This window comes from Gavia stellata, chromosome Z (assembly GCF_030936135.1).
Source record: "Gavia stellata isolate bGavSte3 chromosome Z, bGavSte3.hap2, whole genome shotgun sequence".
NCBI classification, from domain to species: Eukaryota; Metazoa; Chordata; class Aves; order Gaviiformes; family Gaviidae; genus Gavia; species Gavia stellata.
The window spans coordinates 20,583,905-20,610,854 of NC_082637.1; the positions used below are offsets into that span (position 1 = coordinate 20,583,905).

Consider the following 26,950-nt stretch of genomic DNA (forward strand, 5'->3'; position numbering starts at 1 on the left):
GGTGTCCTGGGCTGCGTTAGGAGGGGTGTAACCAGCAGGTCAAGGGAGATGATCCTTCCCCTCTGCTCAGCACTGGTGAGGCCACACTTGGAGTACTGTGTCCAGTTCTGGACTCCCCAGTACAAGAGAAACATGGACATACTGGAGAGAGTCCAGTGAACGGCCACAATGATGATTAAGGAACTGGAGCATCTGTCATATGGGAGAAGGCTGAGAGAGCTGGAGAAGAGAAGGTTTAGGGGGGGATCTCATCAATACCTGAAGGAAGGGTGCAAAGAAGACAGCGCTGCATTCTTTCCAGTGGTGCCCAGTGACAGAGCAAGAGGCAGTGGGCACAAACTGGAAGACAGGAGGTTCTCTCTGAACATCAGGAAACACTTTTTCACTGTGAGGGTGACTGAGCACTGGAGCAGGTTGACCAGAGAGGTTGTGGACTTTCCATCGTTGGAGATCTTCAAAAGCCATCTGGACATGGTCCTGGGCAACTGGCTCTATGTGGCTGTGCTTGGGCAGAGTGGTTGGCCCAGATGACCTTCAGAGGTCCTTTCCAATCTCAACCACTCTGTGATTCTGTGAGCGGTGACAGCAGTGCTTGAGGCAAGGGGAATGTTTGATTTCTGTCATTTTTTCCCTGGAACCCCAGACTCAGCTGTACCTTTAGAAGAAATCATTATACTGCTTTGCTTTCCTTCTTCTTACCCCAGAGTTTTGGGGTTTTTTGGCTGCACAGCAGTTCAGCTTCAAAGAGCAAGCCAAAGAGGGGTGCCTTACCTTGCCTTTGCAGAGTGTCCTCAAGTCTAGTGCCTGGGACACTTAGCTGGGATACAAACAATGTGAATTCAGCCTCTCTCGGGTGGATGATGACCTGGGACTGTTGCCCACTTCCTGAACAAAACCAGGTGGTGACGCACAAGAGATGTGGGTCATTCCTTCTCCTGCAACAGCCTTCCTTTTCGAAAGAATTCACTCTAAGTGCATCTGCTCAGAAGATGGCTGGGCAGCCTGGATTTCAGGTGGATGTAGATACATTTCTTAGCAATTCTTTACACGGTCCTTGGAAGGTAAATTACTGAGGTGGATTGGATTGCTCTCAGAAGGATTTCAGGTGCACTTACCTCCCTCTTCTTTATAGGAAACGTATACACTTATCTTAGGAAAACTGCATCAAATTTCTCCCATCGTGCAGGAAAGTAACACTTGGGCAAAGCAATACTTAACTTGAGCGCAAGTAAGAAATGCTGAATAGCTTTGTTAACTTTTACACAAATGCTTACAAAGTATTACAAGGCCATCTTTACTTGAAGTCTTACTTTTATTTTTATTTTATGACAGCGTGTCCTGCCCATAGTTACTGAAAAGGAAATGTTCAGCTTTTTGATTTGGATGTTTGTCCTGCTCTGCAGCTCTATAGCAGGTATGTTTCTTGATTATTGGCACCTGTCTTGCCATAAGAAAGTTTTCCAAAAGGTGACCTTCTCCAAATGAAATTTCAAAGAGTTCTGAAAAAGAAAAAATATATTTCAAAAATAGAAGTTAATAGATGATTGGCTAAGTAGGGTATGTTATAGAGAGAAAAATTAATTTATGGCACTCTTGTGGACTCTTGTGGAATGGTAATTGTGATCATGATAGCCTGGATTTGTTTTCTTTTGTATTTGAAGTATTAAAAAAAAAAAAGTATTTTAAAACTTACTTTGTTAGCTGTTTGTTGTTTTTAAAAAACAGATACAAGAATCTCTTTTCTTCATTTTCAGCTATTAAAAACCATTTGAGTTGAAACTTCTCCATTATTTCTGGGAGGGTATAGAAACATCATTCTTACGTAATACCCATGGTAGTATAGTAATTAATGTGAACTGAGTTTCCAAACAGCACTATCTGATTCGAGTAACTAACTGAGCATTTTATTTGAGCTCCATATGAAAAATATCTAATTAAATGATCTGTAGACAACAAAATAATTTATCATTTTTCCACTGGTATTTTAAAAGGAATTAGGTTATTTGACATCTTTGATTTTGTTTTTAGATGAAAACTCTATCAGAGATGCTGACATTTTTCCTTCATCTCCTGAAATTGAAAGAGGATCCACCCTGAAACTCTTTTGTGTTCTTGGAAAACGCTACACACCTCACAGAAATGCAAGCCACATCATCTGGAAATTGAATCATGAACTGATCGCTCAGGAGAACTATAACACTGTGAATGAGACTGTATCTAGTATAACCATCCATAATTTCACTTACAGCAAAGCTCATGTGAAATGTTTCACTAAGGACTTGGGCAAGGAACAACTTTTGGTTCACACTGAAGTTAAATCTGGCTGTAAGTAGAAATGTGGAAAAATTAATTTTAACATTTTTTAATAACTTCCTGTAAAAATTTTACTTTTAAAACTACTTTTTTTTTTTAGCTTGTGGCATTGTAAGATACCTGTATTCAAGTATATATATATATATATTTTTTTTTTTTTTCCTGAAATAAAGCATGAAATTGCAGGTATTCCTTACTGACAGTGGTCCATAACCTCTCTGACCCTGACTTTTGGGCAGCTGAAGTGAGTGGAGGTTTTCTGTTGAGTTCAGAGGGTACTGGGTCTGTCCCTTTCGTTATGTCTTTTGTCTAGCCTAGCCAACTTTAGCTTTCTCCAGGGAGGATTTCCTCTCTAATACTCTGTTCGAAAGAAATTATAATTACAGTCTCTCATGGAGAAGGTTTTGGGATAAATATGTATACAAATTCTGTAATTTATTGAACAGATTAAGTCCAGATTATACTAACGTATGTCTGGGGGTCCCATTTTAGTAAAGAAGCAAAAATACAACTGTGAAATAAAAACCAGCAGAAGGTATTGCCTGTCTGCAAAGTTTAGTGTGCCATAAGCTTGTCAATAAAAGAAAGATCTTTTGAGTGTTATATTAGGCAGGACAGAAAAGCACTATTTTGGAGAGAGGGCTTTTTCAACCAGTTTATTTCACTGGGCACAGTTGTCTTCCTTTCAAGTCCAGTTTCTTCTGTTGAGTGCAGAAGTCTGGCTTTAACAAAGAAGTCTTTGAGGGTGTTATATTTGTATGGATGACTTCAAACTATAGAGATTGCAGAGCATTGTTTCCTATGCACTGTCTTGCTTATAAGATGAGTCCAGAATTAGCGACCTCTTCAAGGTCATAAGATATGTTTCCCAAGAAGTTGTCTTCTGCACTCTGAGATTGTGCAAGCTTCTCAGATTAGGGGTTTTCATAGGGTATGTGGTTAGTCATTCTGGGAAGGAACCAAGAGGAGTTTTATCTTTCAGAGAATGCCTTTTCCTGAACTTGTGTGCTGTTTGTTTTCCTCTTACTCTCTGCACTGGCCTTGACCTAGAGGCATGTTGCAAGGCTATACTTAAGGGTTCAGGACAATGCATGTAGTGGTTTGATATAAGGTAGTTAATGAGTTACTGCAAAAATAAACTTCAGGCCCACTTGGTTAAGTACTTCTGAGAAGGAGTTGGAGAAAATCTCCCTGTCTCCCCAGGGAAAAAAGAATGGTTTTGATTTTGGTTTTGTGAGGAGTTTTGAGGGCAGTAAGGAGTTACAAAATGAAGTGCTATGCAAGACACTTAGTGGAATTTGCCATAATCTGCTTTTTGACCGCAAAATCAGTTGTACATTAAAGTTACCTATTTTTACTGGACTTTTTTTTTTTTGTTTTTAACCTTTGTCGTTGTAGTTCCACCAGACACACCAGGCAATATTTCCTGCATTTATTACGTTAATGCTGAACTTACCTGCACCTGGACTTCAGGAAGAGAAACAAATCTTATGACAAACTATACTCTCTACCGAAAAATGTAAGTATAAGATGTATTGGGAACTGGGTTGCTGGGACGAGACCACCAGCTCCCTTCCCTTCATATCCTGACTTCTGTTTAAAGAAAACCTGGAAACATCAGGGAGCTCAGAGTCATGGCATTTCCTCAGTAAATTCAGTCAATTTGTTGTTGGTAACGGTTGAAAAAAGTTACAATCTTGTACCGTTTTAGTACGCTGTATAAAGGAAATGAGCATTCTCAACCCAATATTCAGAAGACAAACGTTTACATCAGAATTGATATTCCCTTGTTTCCTTTAAGTAACATGACTAATTAGATAAAAAGCTGAGTGAGCCTAGGTGCAGATGGAAAATGGAGGCACTTTGTGGGAGGGTTACCCAGAAACTTTCTGTGTTACTATCTATCCTCATTTTGGATGGATAAAAAAGGTTACCTCCTCCTCTACTTTAAACAATTCCCAGTTAAATCTATTAGGTCCCCTGTTACTCTGCTTGACACCAGTAGGGTTTAACCTGGGGACCTTTGGAGTCATAAGGTTTCAGTGAAAGAATCCAGAGTTAGTTGTTCTTTTTGGATTGCTTGCATCTGGGGATTTGTGTTTACAAATACAAATTATGTAGTCTTGTGCTTTTTTAGTGTTTTTGTGACCCCATTATAGAAGCATAAATACTTGATTCTTTCAATTTCCATTAAAAATTAAATATAGCTTAGGAGCTTTCATTTTTATACGTTAGTGTGACAATGGTGAAATCACTGTTGCTCCAAGGCAGATCTCAGATACAATTTTGAAGATGATAGCGCAGATTTTGTCCCAAATATACTTGTCAATCTGTTCTTCATAACAGTGCTGCTTGTAGTGATCTTTTTTTGCCTAATCAAGACTCCAGGTAATGTGGTTTCATGAAAAGTTTTCTAACATGTCTAAAATTATTCTTGAGAACTGGAAGGAATTCAGGCTCCAAAGGAGACATTTTCTTATCGTAAGTTATGCTAGCATATGGTATCTTTTTTATTTAAATGGTGGGGCAGGAAAACATCTTTAGTTTTATCTCCATTGCAGGCTTCCACCTTCATTAGGTGGAACTTTCTTAGTCCTAATGTTTCTACATTTTATAATTTGGCTGAGATTGTGAAAATGTAAACTAGAACAGCTGTTGAAAGTAAGTTTCAATATTGTTCCTTCCTGTACCAACACAAATTCTTCTTTAACCACACAGTGAATTGGGTTGCAGAACTATTTCCAGTAAAATCTAACCATTAATTTTAAACTGGATAACTCCCCAGCTGAGTTAACCGTATGACTACAAAAGCACTGGTACAAGGGGCCAGAGAGCTGTGGATGAAAACAAACAGCTATGCATGTTAGGGAAGGTAGGACTGCTTCCTTCCACAGCAGTGCAGGCTTACACCAGCTTAAAAATGTTCATGAAATACCGGCCTCTGGTATTTCTGGTATAGCATGTGGATCTCCCATTAAGGCATTTTTACTCTTCATTACTGCTCCCAGAAAGTTGTCTTACTAATTGCAATGAAAAGTAATTGAGTCTGTGCAGGCTATTTATATGCATTTGCAGGAACAGTGCAATTAGGAAAGAGTATTTGTTTGCACAAACATATTGTCTAAGGACATGTTCACTGATAAAAATGTCCCACAACCTCAAAAACATACATATAAATAGTAATTAAATAGTAACCTAACAATCAGTTTGAGTTATTCTAAGAAAATCCTCTAATTTTTAACTCCTTTTATTTTGCTTTTTTGTTTTTTAGAATGATAGAAGGAGGGATGACTCTTCCAAATACAGTGGTCTCCTGCCAAAGCAAAATGGAGTCATGTTCATTTTATCATCCAGATACTCCATATAGTAGTTCTTTTTGTTTTCAGGTGAAAGCTGAAAATGTTTTGGGTGAAGCCTCATCAGTCTGTGTTCCTATACCTATGGAAAAAATAGGTAATTAAAAAAAGAGTTAAATAAAGATAAAGCAGTGTGTGTTGAGCTGGCTGCACCCTCCCCAATTCTTTTTCCCTCCCTATAGCATACAGGTAAGAGAACTCTGAAACAAATTGTGTAATCAAAGTTGGTTTATGTAGAAGAAAATAATGAAAAATAATTTTTCAATATAACAGTTTTAAAACTATTATTTGGGTTTCATTTGGTTTTAAATTGGTTTCAGTTTTGAAGTGCCATCTGATTTTAATTGTTAGGTAAAATTACAAGGTCTCTGAATTTACATTTAGGGTTTAATAAAATGTTTCGTCCTTCCCAATTTTTTTTCATCGAAATGTGGGTGCTTCCACTTTAGTTGAAGCAAGTCTCTTGTTATGTTTTAATTGATGGCTTTTCCATGTAAAATTCTTTGAACTGGTTGGTGGTACAGCAGCAATTTTCAGGAATTTCTTGCTCTTACTGAGAGGTGGTGAAAAATGATAGTGTGCTGTATTCATACTATGAAATGTCTAACTACAACAATATTTTTTTAAGCTAATGTCTGATGTATCCATTATAAATTACTAAGTTTTTAATTATTAACACGCAAAGGCCATATACTAAAAATTTAGTCAAACTAAGTGGTACTTGGACTGTACTTCTGTGGTTTTGAGTAGTACTAAATGTCAGTGCAATATCTGACTGTAAATGAATAGTGATATTATAATTTCTCCAGGTCTGCCCATGATTTACCCTGCTATTCTACTTTCTGGTTAGGAATGTTAAAAACCGACCTCCCAGGAGCAATAATAATACTTTGTCTATGTCTTCTCCCTCTGCACTGTGCTGCATTTTCCTGTGTTCATTTTGGTGTAGTTAATCAACAACCCTTTTAACTGAGTATTTTTGCTGCAGCACTCTGTCAGCTCTCCAGCCATATGCTCCTTTATTCCCTGTGTTCAGACCTGCTGTGGCTCCTCGTTACTTTGCACAACCTCTGTGCCAGCCATCTCTTTTTCTCAGTGCTAATCCATTTTTTTCCCATCATCTCCTTCACCGTTCTCTCCCCCTCAAATCCTTTTCCACTGAATTCTTCCCTCATCTGTAGTTTGGACTTGACTTTGGCATCCCAGCTCCACTTTGTTTCTTTTCCCTGCTGTTGTCTCTGAGTAGTATTCTTCAGTGCTGATACAGATGAAAGAAATCTGCACATCTGTTTGAGAGTGGGTTTGTCAGCATTAAATCAGTTATGTGTGCAATCTCTCTTAGAGATAACTTCCCATATTTAGAGTTACGTCTCTAAAATAGACCATCATGTGAATACTCCATTCTGGGAGAGAATGTTATTGGGATAATAATTAAACTTCTGGGAATACACATAGAGCAATTCTGAATGTTTATTGAAGTCTTTGCCCCTGTTAATGTTTTTGTTTCTCCATTGTAGAGAAATTTGCACCTCCTGAAATACTTTCAGTTAAAAAAATCACTGGTATAAAGCAGTTGCTTACAGTAACCTGGAAAATGCCCGAGGAGATTAACGCTTCACAAGATTTAACTTGCGAGGTTCAGTGCAGAAACTTGTATTCAAACTCTTCGGTAAGCTATGTAAATTTTCTTCTGAATGGTAGCTTCTTTGTGACTAATTTCTTAATGTTATAAAAGGCTAAATAGAAAAAAGGCAACAAGTAGTTGGAAATAATGATTAAAACCTTGTTATTTTAGTGAAGCATAATTAGGTATGCATAATCTTAAGATCATTGTTTTGTTGTCTAGGATTAATTGTTCTCTTCCTTTTGGTCAATGTCTGTTTTGGTACATACCATACTTCTGAACATATTACTGTGAAAGGCTAAGGGATGACTTTAGGCTAAAGGATTACACACACAGTCAGTCAAAATATTTTATTTTCCTGTCACATTCTGGTGATGAAAACAGCATTTCCTCCCAACCACAACAGTTGAATCAGATTAAGATGGACTAGTGATACATTAATTTTCAAGTGAATTAAAGTATAAATTTTGCAAGATGGAAAATAAGGGAAGTTATTTTTCTGAGTTTGTCTTTGTGACACTTAAATGGAACTGTTACAGAAAAAACGGTATTTAGTCATTTGCTTCTTTCAGATGGCCTGTTCCAATACTCCTCAGTATGGAAGTGATTGTGTTTGCAGTCTTACTGTTTACTCTTCGAAATTTAAGTATGGGTCAGGTTGCTGGCTCCATTGTGGGAGGGAAGAATTCATCAGGGTAACTAATAGTAGTCCTCAGAGCTTTAAAAATTTCCTGATACTAAAGATGTTTCTAACTAACATCCTCCTCACATTCTCATGACAAGCATCTTTACGGTAGATATGACATACTAGTTGTTGGATTCAGGATATAATATTTGGGATGATCTGGTGGGCAGGATGGCTCAGGTCCACCCAGGATATTAGAAACTGAACTACTATTTATTTAAGACCCATTAAAGATGTTTATCCCTTTGGAGTCAAGACACTGGTGTCCTTCTGATGCTTACATGCGTAGGAGATCCTTCCTAAATGTTAAAAACATTCACGTTTTTGTAAAGTTACAGTATTATTGTGTCTATTTGTCAGCACCTGCATAAGAAATCACCTGTCTACTTTTTCACTCTCAAGCACAGTCTACATCCGCTTTCTTCCTCAGAACTTACCTGCATTTTTCCACAGACATTCTAGGGAAAAAAGTAGTAGCCATGATCAGGAAAGACAAAAATCCAGTGAGTTTAGTTCTGTAGGATCTTAGAAAGGCATGATTCATAGTTTTGTCTGTAGCCAGTCCAATGGCAATGGCCAACAAAGACAGCCTCAAACCATCAGTTAGATATAGGAGCTGTTTTTCTGTCTGTCAGCACATATATGCAAAAAACCCCACAAAACCAAAACTGTATGAGCAAATGACAGACATTTTCTTGACCTTTGAAGCCTTCCTACCAGAAAAAAATGTAAATAGTTTTCTGTGAACTGTTTTTACTGAGTAAAAAACATATGGCCTATTTTTCTACTTGCATATACTAAGTTTCTAATTATAATTAATTATTGTTAATAGCCTTTTGGCAAATAACTAGAAGCTAGTCTGAGGTGTCTGCAATTCAATGAAAGGTTCTGCAGGAGGTTGATAATAGTTTTGAAGTCCTTTTTATTGCAGGCTGGCTAAAGAGTCTGTCATGTAGCAGTGGTTCGTAGATCCCTGAATTCATTCTGATAGAAGCAGTTTTCTATTTTTGACAATGAGTTTCTTGAAATCAGAATGGACTAAAATTTTCATTTTCGTTAGGCAGCGCACTTCCCGTTATGGTGTTCAAAGGAGTGGGTGTGTCTGCATTTTGTATTGTTATAGTTTGATTCGCTTTTCATTTTAAGGTTCAACTGGTGGAAGACGAGAATTTCTTCACAGGTTTTTGGCCCTGTTGTAAGTCTACGTGACATTATTACTTCAATTTGGCTCCCAAGAGGGAATCTTCCTTATTCTAAAACTTAGCTTTGCTGACCTTGTTAGAATTTAGCTAGCTTGAACGTTTATTTTAGTGTCTTTCTGTTTCAGTCATCTGAAATTTGAGAGGAGGAGAGCTGTTAATTAATCTTTGCAATTTGGAAGAGAAGACATTAACCTTAGTGTAGTAATTATGTTAATCCTTCCGTACATGAACACTTAAATCTTTCTACAGTTCCTGTTGTTTTCTTCTACTTCCCATTGTCAGTCCAGTTGAGTTGATGCATCAACTCCAATTCCTGGTTTTCAGGTCTTCTTTCACCATTTGTTTTGGAACAACAATCTAGCTTCTGATTTCCATCAGTGAGATGTGAGTGGGCTCCTTTTAAGATGAGGAAATTACTCACCTTGTCATTACTTTTCCAAGAAGATATTGCATCAGTTATTTCTCACACTCTTGTCTTCCTTCACCACTTAAAGGCTCCATCTTCTTTTTTCCTCTTGGTACCAGAATTTTCTGTGTTTTCCTTGGTCTTTTCATTTTAAACATATGCTCATAATCTTTGGGATGTCTTATATCCATGCTGTTATATGGCTAAGAGCTAGAAGAGCCTGTAACTCAGAAAACAAAAACAAGAAAAGAAACAAGTACCCAACTGGCTCACAAGCTGCGGGTGATCTCTGATTCCCGAGGGATACTTCTGCTGTGAGGTGGAGCAGTATCCAGGACATTATGGTGACACTGGCTTTAACAATACCCAGTTGCTTCCCATCAGTGGGAACTGCAGTCATCCAGCACCTCCTGCACCAGCACAGCTGCTCTAGAATAGCCTGTGAGCTGCACACCGTTCAAGCCACAGGTTGGTCACTACAGGCCTAGTTTTGGCTCAAGTTTTTCAAACCCCAGGGTTTTACAGGAGGAATGAAGATTAAATATGAAACAAGTAATTTTGAGTTTCAGGTAAGTGAGGTGGGAAACATGAAAACTGCATCCTTTGTGCTTTTTTAAAAACTAAGTCATATATCTGCATGGAATTTTATAGCAAATAACTTTTGTTCATGTATCTACTTTCAGAAACTTGTCACTGTCCAACTGAATTCTGCAGACAAAACAGGATCATGTAACCTAACAGGTCTGTGGGACTCCACAGAATATTCTGTGGCCATTCGGTGTAAGAGTGTTTTCTCAGAATTCTGGAGTGAATGGAGTAGAGAGAAAACAGCAAGCACAGAAGAGGAAGGTGGGCTGACTATTTAGTACATTTTTCTTCGGTTGTAATTTGGGGCATTAGGATTTAATAATGGAAAACTGTATTTTCAGCATATTATCAGTCTATTGAATTTAGAATTCTCTTGTTTAAATGGAACATGTGTATTTTGTTTAAATATAGAAGAGGGAAAACTGAAAGACAAGAGCACGGAGTGGAGGAGATTTGAAAGTTGATACAAACAACATAGGTCTAAGGAAGAAAATGGGTGAACAGACAAACAGTGAAGAGAGGAAAAATTAAGGGTGTAGATGGAGACTGAACGTTGCTAAGTAGGATAATAGCAGAAATGTAGCGTAGCAAGTATGTCCAATAAAATTAATTATAAGTAGAGAAATTCAATTGCCAGTTATAAAACAAGACTAGAAAATCTCCTCTAGAACTTAACAAATAGAAGATAGCAGAAGGAAGCTTATGGAAAGAGAGAAGCTGTACTAATTAGGGAAAAAAGGCACAACATTAAACAAGAGAAAACTTCTTTTTAATAACTTGCTCTCAGACTGTATTTTTGAAACCTTTTGTTTTTATCATATTACACTATCTTTTTAATATAACGACAAGTTTCAAGATATTTTTGTGTCTCTAAATAGCTCCTTCAGAAAAAGTGGATTTGTGGAGGGTAATTGAGTCTTCACACTCAGCTGGAAGCAGATCTGTACATCTTATGTGGAAGGTATATACTCTTTGTGAATCAATAATCGTACTGGTATCCTGCAGCTGATGTTGCACTGAAGTACTTTGGTGTGGTAGGACATATAACTGCCAGGGGGTTTTGCTGTCATCCAGAAAAAACCTCACTGAATCGAAGCAGGATTGAAAAGGCTTTCGTTTACTGCACGGTAGATAGAGTTTTGTAATCTGTGCAGAAAGGAAGGGTTTAATTGTGTTTAGATCACTGGAAAATCTGTTTGAAACTCCTTACAACTGCTCCTATATAATACGGCTTGCCAAAGCTGTGTTTAAATTCACTTTAATCTTTTAGTAGAATGACCAGAGGCTCTTTGCGTTTCATATCTCAGTATTTGACTTTTGAACCTTTCCTTCAATGAAGTTGTTGCACCTGACTATCCTGAAGATGTGACTGAAGAAAGTACCTTTCTTTTCTAAATGTAGTATAATAATTTTGTAATTCGATCTGGACTCTTTAATAGAGTATATACTTTTCAATATACAAATAACACTGTGAAACACTACTGCATATTTTTTTAATAGCCCTTGAACAACTTTCCACCTTCTGGGAGAATTCTAGGCTACAAAATACAGTATTTTCCAGAAAAGAATGCTTCACTTAAAATGACAAACATATCTACTGATAAGAAAATTATTCTACTTTTAAATGAAGATGCATATATAATATCTATTACTGCCTATAACTCTGCTGGAAATTCTCCTGAAGCTATTTTGAGGATTCCATCCACTCATGAAAAAAGTAAGATTTCTCAGTATCGTGATATATTTTTCTTGTTTACAGAAAAATGATCTTCTTGACATCTGTTTATGTTCTGTTATAGTGGAAGCAAAATTGTACTAAGGACTTTTGTCATAGATCTCTATATAGAACTGTATTATGTACAAAGCTGACTAATTACTTTTTACTAGAACAGTATTATCTGGTTGTTGTATTTTGCTATCACATATGTTTTTGTTATAGACAATTATTGTTGAGGTTTTTGTTTTGAGATATAGTTGTGTCGTGGTTTAAGCCCAGCTGGCAACCAAGCACCACACAGCCGCTCACTCACTCCCCCCAGGTGGGATGGGGGAGAGAATCGGAAGAGTAAAAGTGAGAAAACTCGTGGGTTGAGATAAAGACAGTTTAATAGGTAAAGCAAAAGCCGCACACGCAAGCAAAGCAAAACAAGGAATTCATTCACCACTTCCCGTCGGCAGGCAGGTGTTCAGCCATCTCCAGGGAAGCAGGGCTCCATCATGCGTAACGGTTACTTGGGAAGACAAACGTCATTACTCCGAATGTCCCCCCCTTCCTTCTTCTTCCCCCAGCTTTATATGCTGAGCATGATGTCATATGGTATGGAATATCCCTTTGGTCAGTTGGGGTCAGCTGTCCCGGCTGTGTCCCCTCCCAACTTCTTGTGCACCCCCAGCCCACTCGCTGGTGGTGAGAAGCAGAAAAGGCCTTGACTCTGTGTGAGCCCTGCTCAGCAGTAACTAAAACATCCCTGCTTTATCAACACTGTTTCCAGCACAAATCCAAAACACAGCCCCATACAATCCAAAACACAGCCCCATACTAGCTGCTATGAAGAAAGTTAACTCTACCCCAGCCAAAACCAGCACATTCTCCACCCCTTATTCCATACCATTTACGTCATGCTCAGGTCTCACACTATTCAATACATTCTCATTAACCATCACCCCCCTTCCCATCCTTTGATAGAATACACATATTCCATTCCCTTAGTCTATGGACCACCCCTGAAAAATGTCCATAAATATCTGCAAATGTCCACAAAACGTCCATTGAGTTCATTTGGTCCATCACTTTGGGCTCCATCTGTTATGGTGGTCACTCAGGACAGGTGTTGTATTGCATGGACTTTTTGGGCACCACAGCCAGCTCAGGTGGGGTCACTGCTGCACTTGCACTGCTTCTTGTAAGGCTTGTCCTCCAGTGGTTCAGGTGGTTCCTGCTACAGTAATTCCTGTAACATGCAACTCAAACTATGGGTTACAACAATTTAAAGGTATTTCTATTACAATCTCTACCCCAGTCCCTTTGGACCAGACCACAGGGTTTAGCACTGCAATGAACTCCTCCCCTTGCTCCTAGCCTGGCTAGCAACAAGGGGTTCTTGCTATAATAATTCCCATAACATGCAACTCAAATCCTGGGTTACAACAATTTAAAGGTGTTTCCATTACAACCTCCACCCCTGGTCCCTTTGGACCAGACCATAGGGTTTAACATTGCAATGAACTCCTCCCCTTGCCCCTGCTCTGGCTTGGACTTATCCACAGACTGCAGTTCCTTAGGATTGTAACTGCTCCAAGTGGAGCCTTAACTGTGTGCCACAGTCCCTTCAGGGGTATACCTGCTGCGGCAGAGAGTTATCCACAGCCACAGTCGCTTCAAGGTGCACCTGTTCCAGCGTGGCCTTATCCATGGGTCACAATGCCTTCAGAGATATACCTGCTCCAGCGTGGCCTTACCCACAGCCACAGTCCCTTCAAAAGTAAACCTGCTCCAACATGGCCTTTCCCATGGCTGCAGTCTCTCCAAGGGTGTACGTGCTCTCTCGTGGGCTTATCCATGGCCTCACACTTTGAGGTGCTCCAGCATGACCTCATGCACAGCTGCTGATGCTTCCGAGTGTACCTGCTGCAGCATGGACGTATCCACAGCCACAGATGCTTCGAGGTGTACCTTCTCCTGCATGGGCTTACCCTTGGGCCACAATCCCTTCAGAGTTACACCTGCTGTGGCACAGACATAACCACGGCCACAGACGCTTCAAGATGTACCTGCTGTGATGTGGGTTTATCCATGGCCACAGACGCTTCGGGGTGTCCTGCTCCCACATGGACTCATCCCACAGGTCACAGTCCCTTTGACTCGAATTCACACTGGAGTTCCAGCCTGTCCAGTACAGCAGCACAGAAACAGCAGTGATGCCCGGGCCATCTGCCAGCCCAGGCGCATGGCCATTGCTGTTATCAAAATGTTCCCAGGCACAGCAGAGTAAGATGATAAGCAGTATGGCAGTACAGCAAGCAGCTAAAGCAAAAAACAGCCACTAACGAGCACTAGACTCTAATAGACAGTAAGGCAAGCAAACCCCATGGCAAGCACAGGAGCCTGCCGATTAATAGCTAAACAGCAGCAACAGCTATAAATTCGATCTAGCACATTCCAATCAAACCTGTCGTTATCTTGAACCCTTCGAGCCCCACGTTGGGCGCCAAAAAGGACTGTCGTGGTTTAAGCCCAGCTGGCAACCAAGCACCACACAGCCGCTTGCTCACTCCCCCCAGGTGGGATGGGGGAGAGAATCGGAAGAGTAAAAGTGAGAAAACTCGTGGGTTGAGATAAAGACAGTTTAATAGGTAAAGCAAAAGCCGCACACGCAAGCAAAGCAAAAGAAGGAATTCATTCACCACTTCCCATGGGCAGGCAGGTGTTCAGCCATCTCCAGGAAAGCAGGGCTCCATCACGCGTAACGGTTACTTGGGAAGACAAACGCCATTACTCCGAATGTCCCCCCTTCCTTCTTCTTCCCCCAGCTTTATGTGCTGAGCATGATGTCATATGGTATGGAATATCCCTTTGGTCAGTTGGGGTCAGCTGTCCCGGCTGTGTCCCCTCCCAACTTCTTGTGCACCCCCAGCCTACTCGCTGGTGGTGAGAAGCAGAAAAGTCCTTGACTCTGTGTGAGCACTGCTCAGCAGTAACTAAAACGTCCCTGCTTTATCAACACTGTTTCCAGCACAAATCCAAAACACAGCCCCATACTAGCTGCTATGAAGAAAGTTAACTCTACCCCAGCCAAAACCAGCACAAGTTGTTAAGATATAAGCATTTTCTGATATCTTATTATAATTTCTATTTTATTACTTTCTGAGGGTTTTTTGGCTTTGTATTTTTTAACCTTGGACCTCCCAAATAAATTTATAGAGTCCCACCCAATTCTGTCTCATCCCTCTACTAGGTCATAAAATTGGTTACCACAGGGCATTATTGCAGTGCATTTAACAACATCATTCAAAAATATGTTTAATAGAAGACCCTAAGATACATCAGTGGAAGCAGAGAGAGAAACATTGTGCTTATTCTCATTTCACATGCATTTCCAAAGTACCCCATCCCACCCACTGCCAGGGTCAGGAAGCCAGTCTGCTCAGCACAACAGTTGTGTTCTTTGGCTCTTACATTTAATTCTGATACCTCTGTGAGCATTGTATTGCAACATCCTGCTGCCCACCCATGATCTGGAAGAGAGGTTGCATTTGACACACTTGAATCACTTCTCCTACATCAGTTGTTCATGAAATAAGTGCAAGTATCCCCCTGGAATTGCTCAATCAAATTGCAGTCTAATCAGAAAACTGGATATGTAGATGTGATGCCATCTTGTCCTGGAGGTTGATGGCTACCTCTCTATCCACTTCTGTATCCCACAATAAATGTTATTCTGATTTTTCCATGCTTTGACATGGGTTTTTTCCCCTACGTACATCTCTTTTCCCTCTGCTTCAGCAGGTCTTTTTTCCCTCTGTTTTGCCAGGTTGGGTTTTCACTCAGACTTTCATTACCTCTGTTGTACAGGTTCCATGGTTCACTTTTGATTCACTGTCATTCATGACCTTGCTGACTTGATTTACTGTTTTCCTATTGCCTTTGTTATATCAGTCAAAACTTGCTTATTTGCGCTACCTGTAAATTGGTAGCAAATTAGTTTGTAAAATTTTACAAACTGTAAAATTCAGATACTAAAAGAGAGACTGGTCTTTGATTCTGTATGTGTAGATCTCCTTGAGTATCACCTACTCAATCCCTGCCCAGCCCCTTTTCATTGTAACGATTCTTACATGCTGCTTTTTAAAACGTTTTGAGTACATGCATGTGAACGTAGGTATAAAATAACTTTTTAAACTTTTTTTTTAAACTTGACTAAGTCCCGTACTCTTCTAAAGAAGCAGTCTCAGCTTCCTATAACAGAGTTGTTTTCTTTCCTGCAGTTTTTATGAAGATAGAATTGCTGACATTTTGCATTAAATTTTTAGCTTCTCAGATTATTGAAACAATGAGGACCTTTACAACAAATGAAGAAGTGGTTGTGGAATGGATAGCCTCCAAACGAGAAGTAACTGAATATGTAGTTGAGTGGTATGAGGAATTGGAGACAGATCCTTCTGGTAGATCATGGCAATATGTATCAAATTCTACAAACTGGAAAGCTAACAAAGGTATGTTCATTTATCAGTTATAGCTGTAACAATGTACATTTTATTTATTTATTTATTTATTTATTTATTTATTTATTTATTTATTTATAGGTAGACCAGAAAGAACAAACAGCATGAACTCATCCAGCTTTCCTCAGACTATTTTAAAAATTAACAGTATTATTACATGCTTTATTAAAATCCTTGCATGTAATTTAATGGTAATTTTAACTGTCTAAAATTTTCACACAACATGCAAGGTGGTGTTTGCTCCCAAATAAGATTAGGCTACAGATTTCATGTTTAAGCACTTCAGTGGCTTGACCTTATGTCATGAATCTTCCAGTAGGGAGGCCTATGACAGATGTACACTATTTTAGCAGATAAATCGAGAACCAAAAAAATGAATTTGAAGATGGGAAAAGATCATGTGCCTTCATGTGTGTTAGAGAGAGAGCAAGAAACCTGAAAGCGGATTTGAGGAAGAATTCTACTTTAAAATAAGCAAGTGGAGTGATTGGTCAATCTGGCATGTTACGTATCACGTAATGACATTTGTATTATGACTTAGGGCATTTCTAAGAGGTTTCAGTGGCCTTATGATGAATTGACAAATAGGTGAGGATCTGCTCACTTTTTTGTTTTAGAGGCTGACTTTTTTTTAACAGATGATCTCTCTAAGTAGTAATGTTTTGGCTGTGTGGATGTAGTTTCAATGAAAAATGAAACAATGTGCAGAGTTTGAGAGATATGTGCAAAGGCAAAACTGTGAATGTTGATGTTGGTGTGAATATCCCATGCACATTACCTTTAGCTAATGAAATGCATCTGCTTTTCTGTATATATTTGGATTTTTTTTTTTTTACAAATACAGGAATAATGGTGAAAATGTTTAATATAATATGTGTAATACATGTGATAATTGAATTTTGGATTATTAGTTCTTTGGTTCTCCATTAGCAAAATTAAATTTATGAAATTTGACAGTGGTTCTTGTTCATATAAGGATCTTTCTGAATCCTACATCAAGGAAAAAGAATTTCCAAAGTTTTCAGGGAACAAGTACCCTGCATTTTCTAAAGTGAAAAGGAACACTCAATTCGTTAATGATGAATATAGGTAGCTTACCCATGAGATTTGTCTTACTGGCTCAGACAACAGTGATTTAAATACTGTTTCTGTGCTACAGTAAAACTAATTAGATGGAAATCTGCTTGAAGTAAAACTCAAGAGCGGTTTATTACCCATTGAACTGAGATGGGTGAGTCTTGAGTCTTATGCTGAAAATTGCACTATTTCAGCCATTTACTGTCATGAATAAATGCTGAAGTATAATTACCCATTCGAAGTATTTCTGATGAAAAATGAGTCAGAAACCAAGTGCATTTATGAATACTACTAAAAAAAAATTCATTACGTTAAGGGCAGTAATGAGCATTCGAGGCAATGAATATGTCTTGTGCTTGCTAAAAAGTTGAATAAAATAGAGGCCTGTAACAGTATATTTAGAACTGCACTGATTTATTCTACTTCCATTGTATTAATCTCACATAGAGAATTGCATGTAAATATTCCTTTTTTTCCTTTACAGAAAACTTTAAACCCTTTATATGCTATAACATCTCAGTGTATCCTCTCTATGGAAATAAAGTAGCAGCTCCATACTCCATACAAACTTACATTCAAGAAAAAAGTACGTATTTTAAACTAGTAATGTTGTCAAAGGTGTGTTGTAGTCTGTCTGTCAGGGTGTATTATATTTGAGCAATTTGGTACCGGCATTTCTGAAGGAGAGATGTAGATGCTGAAAAAACCCAGGATTCAGGCTTCCTGGTTTCTATTAATAGATCAGCTACTGAATTGTTCAGTAAAGAGAATTTGTATGTTGTGATACAGGTACCTTGCTACTTGAATCCACTCATTTGTTGTAAAGTTTACATACTGTGTACAAAGCAGTTGGAAAGAGTAGAGCTGCAAACATGAAACTGTTTTTTAAACTGGCTATCTCTTAAATATGACAGCTTATTTAGGTATATAATTAGACTTGATTTTAATGCTTGACTGCATTTGTCAGTCCTAATGTATGAGGAAATTCTACTCACAGAATAAAATGGATGGTCTGGAAAGCTTGCTTTTTGTTAAATTTTATAATGTAACAAAATATTTGCAGTCCTGCACATAAAAAACTGGTAAGAAGCCGTGACGTTTGTGATTGGATAGAAACTGTGAATGAAACGGTGTTTTGGCAGGGAGGGGAGGAACATTTCTTTATTTGTAGAAGTTTAATGTGAATTCAGTGATTTATACAGCCAGCTGTAAGAATGTAGTTTACTGTCATTTTAAGATTTCAGGTGAAAACGTCCATTTGTGTGTGCGTATATAGGTCTGTGTAAGTGTGCATGCACACGTAGTACAATGCACTACTAAACAGCATTAATTACTAGGAGGAGGTAATGGAGTATGGTAGGTTTGAGTAATACTTACGAGCACAATTAGAACTTTGTTTAGAGTGCTTTCCTGTTTATAGGGAGCTATGACAGTACTAAACGTTGTCAGAGAATGGGAAGGAAGAGATTTGTTTTAAAACTGAAGCACAGAGAACTCTTGCTTCAAAGTTACGAGCAATGCATCTGAGGTTGTATTGTATAAGTAGAAAGACTTTGTCTAATGTAATGGGCAAAGACTGGGGGTGTTGGTGATCCCAGTTGAATCTCAGCTCAGCCAGAGACATCCTGCATACGCAGTGACCTTGCACCTGAGTTTCCCCCATGAGTGCATAGGGATGTTTTACCTCTTGATCTCTCTCTGATGTTGTGAGGATAGAGCCTTTTAATGATCTTGAGGTATTCGGATGCAGTAACACTGAGAACTATGCAAATGCCAGAGTAGATGAGGGGAAGTATTCTCAGAAGAAATCACACATTAAAGAGGGTGAGAAAAGTTAAGGGCTGTATCAGAGCACTAAGATGACATATTTACTTGTCCATTTGTTGCCCCTAATGTTACTGGTATGTGTGAAGTAGCAAGATGGATAACATTGTGGTACTTTGACTATTTTACTTTTTCTAATTTATAATGCTTCTGAGTAGAGCCATCAGAAGGACCCATGGCTGACACAGGCATTCCAGGGAAAAATGAAGTTACAATAAAATGGAAAGAGATTTCAAAGGATAAAAGAAATGGATTTATCAGTAACTATACAATATTTTATAAACCTGAGGATGGAAAAGAACTGAGTGAGTATACATTAAACATCAACACTTTCACCAGGGTTATGACAATCTGCTGTCTGAAGATAATTATTTTCATTGTTACTAACACGCTTTGTTGTTGTATGTTATAAGTATGTATGAAAAAACTGGTACTAAAATGGGGCTTACGTAAAGATTAAGACGTTTTTAGATCTATTTGAAATGATGGGGTATTCTAGTGAATAGTCCCTGCTTTAATACTACGTGCATATTCTTGCTCAAGTTTTTTGTTCTGAACTTACTTTTTACGGTACTGCTTGCTCGCAATCAATCTTTTTTATTATAAGTATTGTATTGCTTTTCTGCTCTGGAGGCTGATAGTATAACTTTTTGAGCATATTGTTGATCTCCTACCTCAGGAGTAGTATCCATACAAGGTGTCAGAAAAATCCTATCTATTCAGAACTTCTCTAGCCTAAATCTCAGCAGAATCTTTTGAGAGAAGTGTTTTGGTGATGTAAATTTTTTCTTCCTGTATAGTTTATGAAGAATGCTATTGGATCATTCAGTGCTTCAGAAATGGTTCTTTTTCTTCCTTTGTTTTAGACATCACTGTTAGCAGACACCTAACACAATCTTTTTTAAAAAAGATCTCAAACTGACAAATCTTGTGGTGTCTTCAGTTGCTTCTGGATATCCAGTTTGGAGCTAGGGCGAGAGTATTTTTTGTAATTTTTAAATTAGAAAGAGGAAGCTGATTATTTCTGTCAGATTCAGTCCTCTACATGCAATTTTTCATGCCATGTTGGTTTCTGAGTAATTTAACGCTGACTGCTTTGTGCAGCGTCATCCTCAAGATGTGGAGCCTCATGTTATGGAGCCATGTATCTCCATACATGCTGTAACATTAAGCAGACTGTGCTAATTTTAGGGGCTCATATTAGTTTCTTTAGGAAATTAGTTTTAAATAGCAACTCAAGGGAGCTAAATTTAAATGACAAAACCCTACTACACTGATGGTTTTTGAGACTTCTGTGATGTCACATCTTTTTGATAAGCATAGAACACGGAGTTTGTGCTAAGGTGACTTTACTGTTGGCCTTTTAACTCTAGAACTTCACTTTCCCCTCCTTGATTTAAGAGAAACTCAGTTTGTTTAATCCCAGGGTATATTGTAGTATATCTATTTACCAAGTGTTTCTTGACTGATCTGAATGATGACATGAGTTGGCTTTGACTTTATGCACCAGAAAATGTTCTAGTGACTTTCATTTCATAAAATGAACATGCTTTTAATACTGTTTGTAGACAGAGAATGTTATGATACATGCCATCCTTAAAAAAATTTAAAAGTGAAGCACATTATACTAATTCCACTAATGGAAAAGGTACTGGAAACATTGAGTTCTATTCAGAAAAGCATTTTGCAACTTGGAAAAAAATTCCTGTTCGTTTTGGCTTTCCTCTGACTTTATGGGGGTAATATCCCAGTGCTGATAGATTGCAACCTTTTGGGTGATCAGTGTCTAACCGCATGTACTAGGAATGCAGTTAAAATTTCACAAGCTGCAGAAACTATTTTAAGTTCTTAATTTCTGAGCCTACATTCCAGGAAATAAAGTTATCAGAGCATTGTTTTCAGTGATAAAATAAACTACCGGAGATCATAATTTGCCTATCTTTAATATTAGCAAAAAAAGTGTATTTATTTTTAAAAGTAAATACATAATGGATTATTTTTTTGCCCTAAACTTTTAAGTAGCATTTATAAACTTTGTTTGGTAATTTAAGTTTTCTCTCTCAAAGGACTGATAATGTTGCTTTGTGTTTCAAGTTGTCTTTGAAATACTTTGTGATCTGTCATTGTAGAAGATGCTAAGTAAGTGTACAGTTCCCTGATATAACACTGTTTTTTGTGTTTATTGACATAAATCTTCTAAAAAGATGAAACAGTGAACTCTGATGTTCTGCAATACAGACTGAAGTCCTTACAGGCTAATACACAATATACTGTTTATATCATGGCAAGCAATGAAGCTGGTGGAACCAGTGGAGAGCCAAAAACCTTCAAGACTTTAAAATTTGGTAAGTAATATCCCAGGTTAGTTATTACTATTTTAAAAACAGGTTTGGGATTAAGACATAGAGGACACTTTTGTTTAGACATTTGTTAATTTATTATTATTATTTTTTTTAATTATTGTTAAACAAAACAAGGAAGAATTACCCACACTAGCTGGATTTAACTCAATTTCACTGATCATCTCACAGAGTAAAACCTCAAGATTAGAAGTCAAAACCCAAGATCTTTGTTTTGCTGTCAGTAAAGCTGTGGAATACTATGGATGTTTGTGGGAGCAACAGTTTGTATGCTGTCAGTTATGGAATGGAGTGCCTAACAGTTTATTAAAAAGCAGACATGTCTGTCTGAGATACTAGATTTAGAATAGTTGTGCATTGTGTTGCATCTCTTCTGCTATATCAGTTTAATTAATAAATGAGTGCACTGGCTGTGGCCAGCGTGTGTCTGGAAATATCTTTTCCTCTTTCTTTCTATTTGTTTTAGCTAGATTTTACCAAGAAGGTTGGTATGATTGCTGCAGGTCAGAAGTTCAGACACTTCCTCATTTTTGCTTCTGGAAGAATGTTTTCAATACATACGTAAATTGTCATAGTGCTGGCCAAACTGAAATATAAAAAAGTGCATAAGCTATCCTTAAACTTGTTATGGGACTCCAAGCTAGTTTATTTTTTGTCTGTAAAGTGATCTTTTAGTTTGCTACTCAAATGCAAGGTAAGTTAGTCTATGCTGAGGTCTGATCTCTATTGCTGTCAGTACCTACCTCTGGTAGGTACTTGGAAGCTAGGTCAGAAATCTGTGCACTGTTTCAGTCAGAGTAACTGTATTTTTTGTGTATTTAAAACCTTTCTCCTGCATTGAATTTGCTATTTATTTTGTAGTAACAGGTTGAAGTGGCACTATGGCAGTTTTAAGTGACTCTAAATCAACAGTTGCCCAGACAGGTGGTATATTCTTCATCCTAGATGAATTTCAAAGGTTGGCTTGGTATGACACTAAGCAACCTGATTCTAATTTCAAAGTTGGATGAGGTGACCTACACATGTCCCCTCCAGTCTGAATTATTGTGTGATTCTATTAAATAAAGGAAATTTTAAAATGCAATACAACTGTTCCTGAGATATCCTGAGAAGTCTCATCATGAGCTGCTTTGCTGGCTCAGAACTGTGACTTGTTGGATTCAAAATACTCATCTTTTGACACATTGTACAATGAGTACCATACAGTGTTCTGAGTAATTTTGGCTAGTTTTGTCAGAGTTCTTTAGAATTTTGCTAATTAGGTGACTTGGATGTTGAAAATTAGCTGTCTTAAGGGAATAAATGAAGAAATGATAAACATCTCTGTTTTTTTTGTCTTTTCCCCTTCTAAAGATAAAGAAGATGTTATTTTCATTGCTCTACCCATTGGATTAAGCATGTTGTTTCTGTTAGGCCTTTGGATAACATGCATTTTGAAAAAACACACGTGAGTACATTTTCTGCCTTCTAAAACTGAATGCATTCAGTTAGTTTTAACTTGGTAAAAGGCAAATTTTTATGTGTCTTATAAATGCTTTTGTTGGGTTCCAAACCAATGTCAAATTAAGAAAATAAGCAATTGGAGTAACAAATAACTAAGCATACAGGTTATCTTGTAACTGCAGTTAATGTGCTATAGTCCAAAAATAAATATTAATTTTAGAAAGTGCAGTAAATCAGAACAAAAGAAATAGGAGAAACAGATTTACGTATTGTTTATATCAGTTTATGGAAAACACTACATGCCATTTGCAGTTCCATGGTCAATCAAGTGAGGGGACCGTACTTTAAGTCAGCTACCGAAAAGTTAGTAACGCCAAAAATAAAGTTTCCCAGGCACTTCCAATATACCTGCTAGTACACCACTAGAACACATTTCACATAACCCCTATTGCTTATCTTAGCTTTTATCTGCTGTCAGAGATGTCCTCTGCCAGATTTTAAATTTTTTCCTTAGGGCATGGGGATGCTATAACACCCCAAAGATGACTGTGAGGACTTTTTAAGGTTATAAAATGTGTTTTTCTTTAGCATCAAATGTGACAGGGTTGTTTGGCTGAAGCTTAATAAGAAGGTTAAAAATTTTAACTATTTTGGGGTGTTCTAAGCTATTAGAACCAAGATTGTTGTCATGTGAAGCATCAGGTAGTAAGTGTAGCTGAAGTAGAAAGTATAATTTTCAACTCTTTTACATCTTCATCTGTGTTGTGTATTCTGAATTTTTATAATAGTAAGAAACTGCGTTTTGATTCTGGAGAATACTTTGAGATGTAGTTGAGTGTTTATATTCTTACATAGATCAAATTGCAATGTGAAAAGTCAAGCTACAGCCTGGTTTTCATTCACTTACATTTATACCCAGTATCAATGAGAGATTGATTTTGTTTCCTGTTTACTACTCCATTGACAGTTATAAGCTACCATGTCAGTTAGCATCATTTATCTGCTGTTAACATAAGAACTCAGCGTAGCTCTAGTGTGGTGTAGTGCTAGGGACACTTTCCTAGAGCAAAGTTTACCTGCGGTGGCTTTTCACCCTGAAACATGATCAGAACAGGTTTTGTATACAGCCTTCTTTTGGCATGCTATTATTTGATCTACTATATAATTAAAAAAATCACTTTTGTGTATTGGTAATTTTTCTGCAATGTCTCTGTAACCCAAGATTTTTACTTGTTGAAATCTTTTGTAATAAAAATTAATGTGAGGGAAAACAATTTTAATGAAAAAGATTGTGTTAATATAGGAAAGTCTTCCTTTGTGAAAGTTTGAAATTTTAGCAGTATTTGGGCTTTCTGGAGATTTGTTCATTTTATTTTTAATCATCTATTTCTTTCATCATTTGACTAAAATTCCTTTCTCAATGATAGGTTTAAAAAGGTTTGCTGGCCTGATATACCCAATCCTGCAGAGAGCATTGCAGTGGAATGGCCTCTTGATGCATCTATGGTAATAACTGCAATTTTATTATTAAAGAAGGGATCAAATGGAGAGATGAGAAGACCTTCTCTGACAGTCATTTTATGACTAAATAAAAAACCCCCTCTTGGTTTCATTCTTCTGTTTAAGTGCCATAAAATGCTCTTCACTCTATTTCAAACTGATAGAAAAGATGCATCTTTATAAAGTATATTCATTTAATGCTTATATGATAATGAGAAATAATGTTTTGAAGTTATAAAGTGATTGGTGGACATGGTTTATAAAATAAAGTCAATTCAATTTGCTCCGGTTATTGAGCCTACTGAGTCAGATTCCCACATCTGGATATCTCCTCCCTTCTCCACGAAAAATGTAGTGCAACATATAATAAGATTTGGTATACTATCGTACTAATATTTCTGTCTTTTTTTATTGCTGGATATTTCTTCCTTATTAAAGTTTTGATGTTTATTTGAATGAAGTGGAGTTGATAAGGTTTCATGGAAAGTGTAATCTTTGGAGAATGGGATTTAAACTTTTGTCTGAAAAATGGTTGGTTAGAGTGGAAAAGATGGAGACAGCCCCAGCCTGATTCCGAGCCTTCATTGAAACTGCTTATTTTCTTAAGCACAGAAAACCTAATATGAAAGTGTTTAACAAGTGGGCAGAATAACATTGTCATTTTTAGTACTCGTGCAGATATAACTGCGTCCCAGCTGAAATGCACATGAACTCTTTATTAATGCACTTTTAAAATTGAGTCAAACAGAGCTCAAATGACAATATTTTCTATATTAAAGAAATAAACGAATACATTATCTATCCTCATAAAACTTTCCAATTTATCTCTTTGTACTGACAGAATAATTCATTTTTGAAGGGAGTGACATCTGAGGCTAAAACCACACACTTTGAAGATGTAAGTGTTTTGGAACATTGTTTTCCTGAAGAAAGTCAGGAAGGATCACTGCTGAAGAATTGTGAAAACTGTGTTTCTGAATGTACTGATATTAATACAAAAGGCATGATTAATGGAGATAAAAAGATACCGTATAATGAAGAAAAGGAGGTTGCTAAATGTTTTTCACCATCCATGCCTTACATAATTATGGATCAAGATACCAGAAGTCAAATGCATTCAGCTTTGATACCAGCAAAGGAGATCCAACCCATAGAAATGCTGGAAGATGATTTATGTGAATCCCAACCGACTTCGATTAAAAATGAAGAAAATTATAATGAAGAAGTTTTAAAGCTGAAAGATTTCAGTGAAAAAGCACTGTTCAATCCGTACCTTAAAAATTCTGTTAAAACAAGGGAATTTATTTCTGAGAACTTGCCAGAACACAGTAAGAATGAACCCAAAAGCCAGTCCACTGTCTTACCTCCTTTTCAACAAAGTGTCGCAGGAAAATCCTACGTAACACTAGATATGTTCAGGCTGGCCACAGCTCATTAGTGTGAGAAAACTTCCCTTTGTAAAGTCCCCTTGTGAGATACATATCTTGGCACTGCTGCTCATATGTATTCGTATGCTCTAACCTGGCTGATCTCAGTTAATCTGGATGAAAACACCCCCTTCCTTTGAACAGCTGTGAAGTAATTTTTTGCACTGTGTTTATACTCATCAGGGTTCACTTTCCATGTGGGGTGGCGGTTTTTGTTTTTGTTTTTGTTTTTTTTACCAGATAGATGTGCCAGTAGTGAGGCAAAGGAAGTAGCTTTTCTTATTTCTTCTTAGTTCTCCCATATCAGTCTGCTAAAACAAACTGGTCTTCACTGCGGGAGCATCCAGCAGTGCAAGCAGCTCGCTGATTTCGCTGCGGGCAACCAGTTCCCATAGCTGAGCTCTGCTGGGGAAACGTGGACCGACTTGAAGAGAGCCAGGATCTGCCAAATCCTTACTTAAGTTACATGCAGTAGAACTACTTTCCTGTTCTGATTTCCCTTGATTGTTTTAAACCTGGTTTTACATATGGTGTTCCTCCTGTTTCGCAAATACTTGGTTGATTTCAGTAATTCTCTTTTTGCCTCCTGACTCTTGAATGGTTTGGCTCATAGTTTCTCTGTCTTTAGTGAGAAGATATTTGTTATGTATACGCTATTGACTTACCTGTGTTTTGGAAAAGGTAGGCTTATGTTGGCTTTGCTGCTTCCTTCCCTTTCTCTTCTGTTTTTAATAATTGTCTGCATTTTTTGCTGCTTTTGTCTCTCCTGTTTGCTGCTTTTTAAAATTCTGTTTACTGCAGGATATCTTTTTATCTTCTTGTTCCTTTGCCTCTAATTTCTCCCAGTTTAAAAACTGTGTTTCTGAGTTGAGGTTTTGATATTTTGAACTGAAAAAAAAAATGCAACTAAATACAGCATCTTC

At 37.6% G+C, this 26,950-nt stretch overlaps 1 protein-coding gene across 1 annotated transcript; it reads left to right on the forward strand.

The window, feature by feature from the left end:
• The first annotated feature begins 1,362 nt into the window (after positions 1 to 1,362).
• On the forward strand, positions 1,363 to 26,038 carry IL31RA (interleukin 31 receptor A). Its single transcript, XM_059833648.1, has 15 exons — positions 1,363 to 1,414; positions 2,029 to 2,325; positions 3,712 to 3,832; positions 5,585 to 5,766; positions 7,187 to 7,338; positions 10,270 to 10,435; positions 11,053 to 11,135; positions 11,675 to 11,891; positions 16,205 to 16,387; positions 17,958 to 18,059; positions 19,456 to 19,602; positions 21,502 to 21,642; positions 23,011 to 23,104; positions 24,528 to 24,606; positions 25,442 to 26,038. Exons 1-15 carry the CDS (start codon positions 1,363 to 1,365, stop codon positions 26,036 to 26,038), a joined length of 2,613 nt encoding a protein of 870 aa, XP_059689631.1.
• Positions 26,039 to 26,950: the final 912 nt, after the last annotated feature.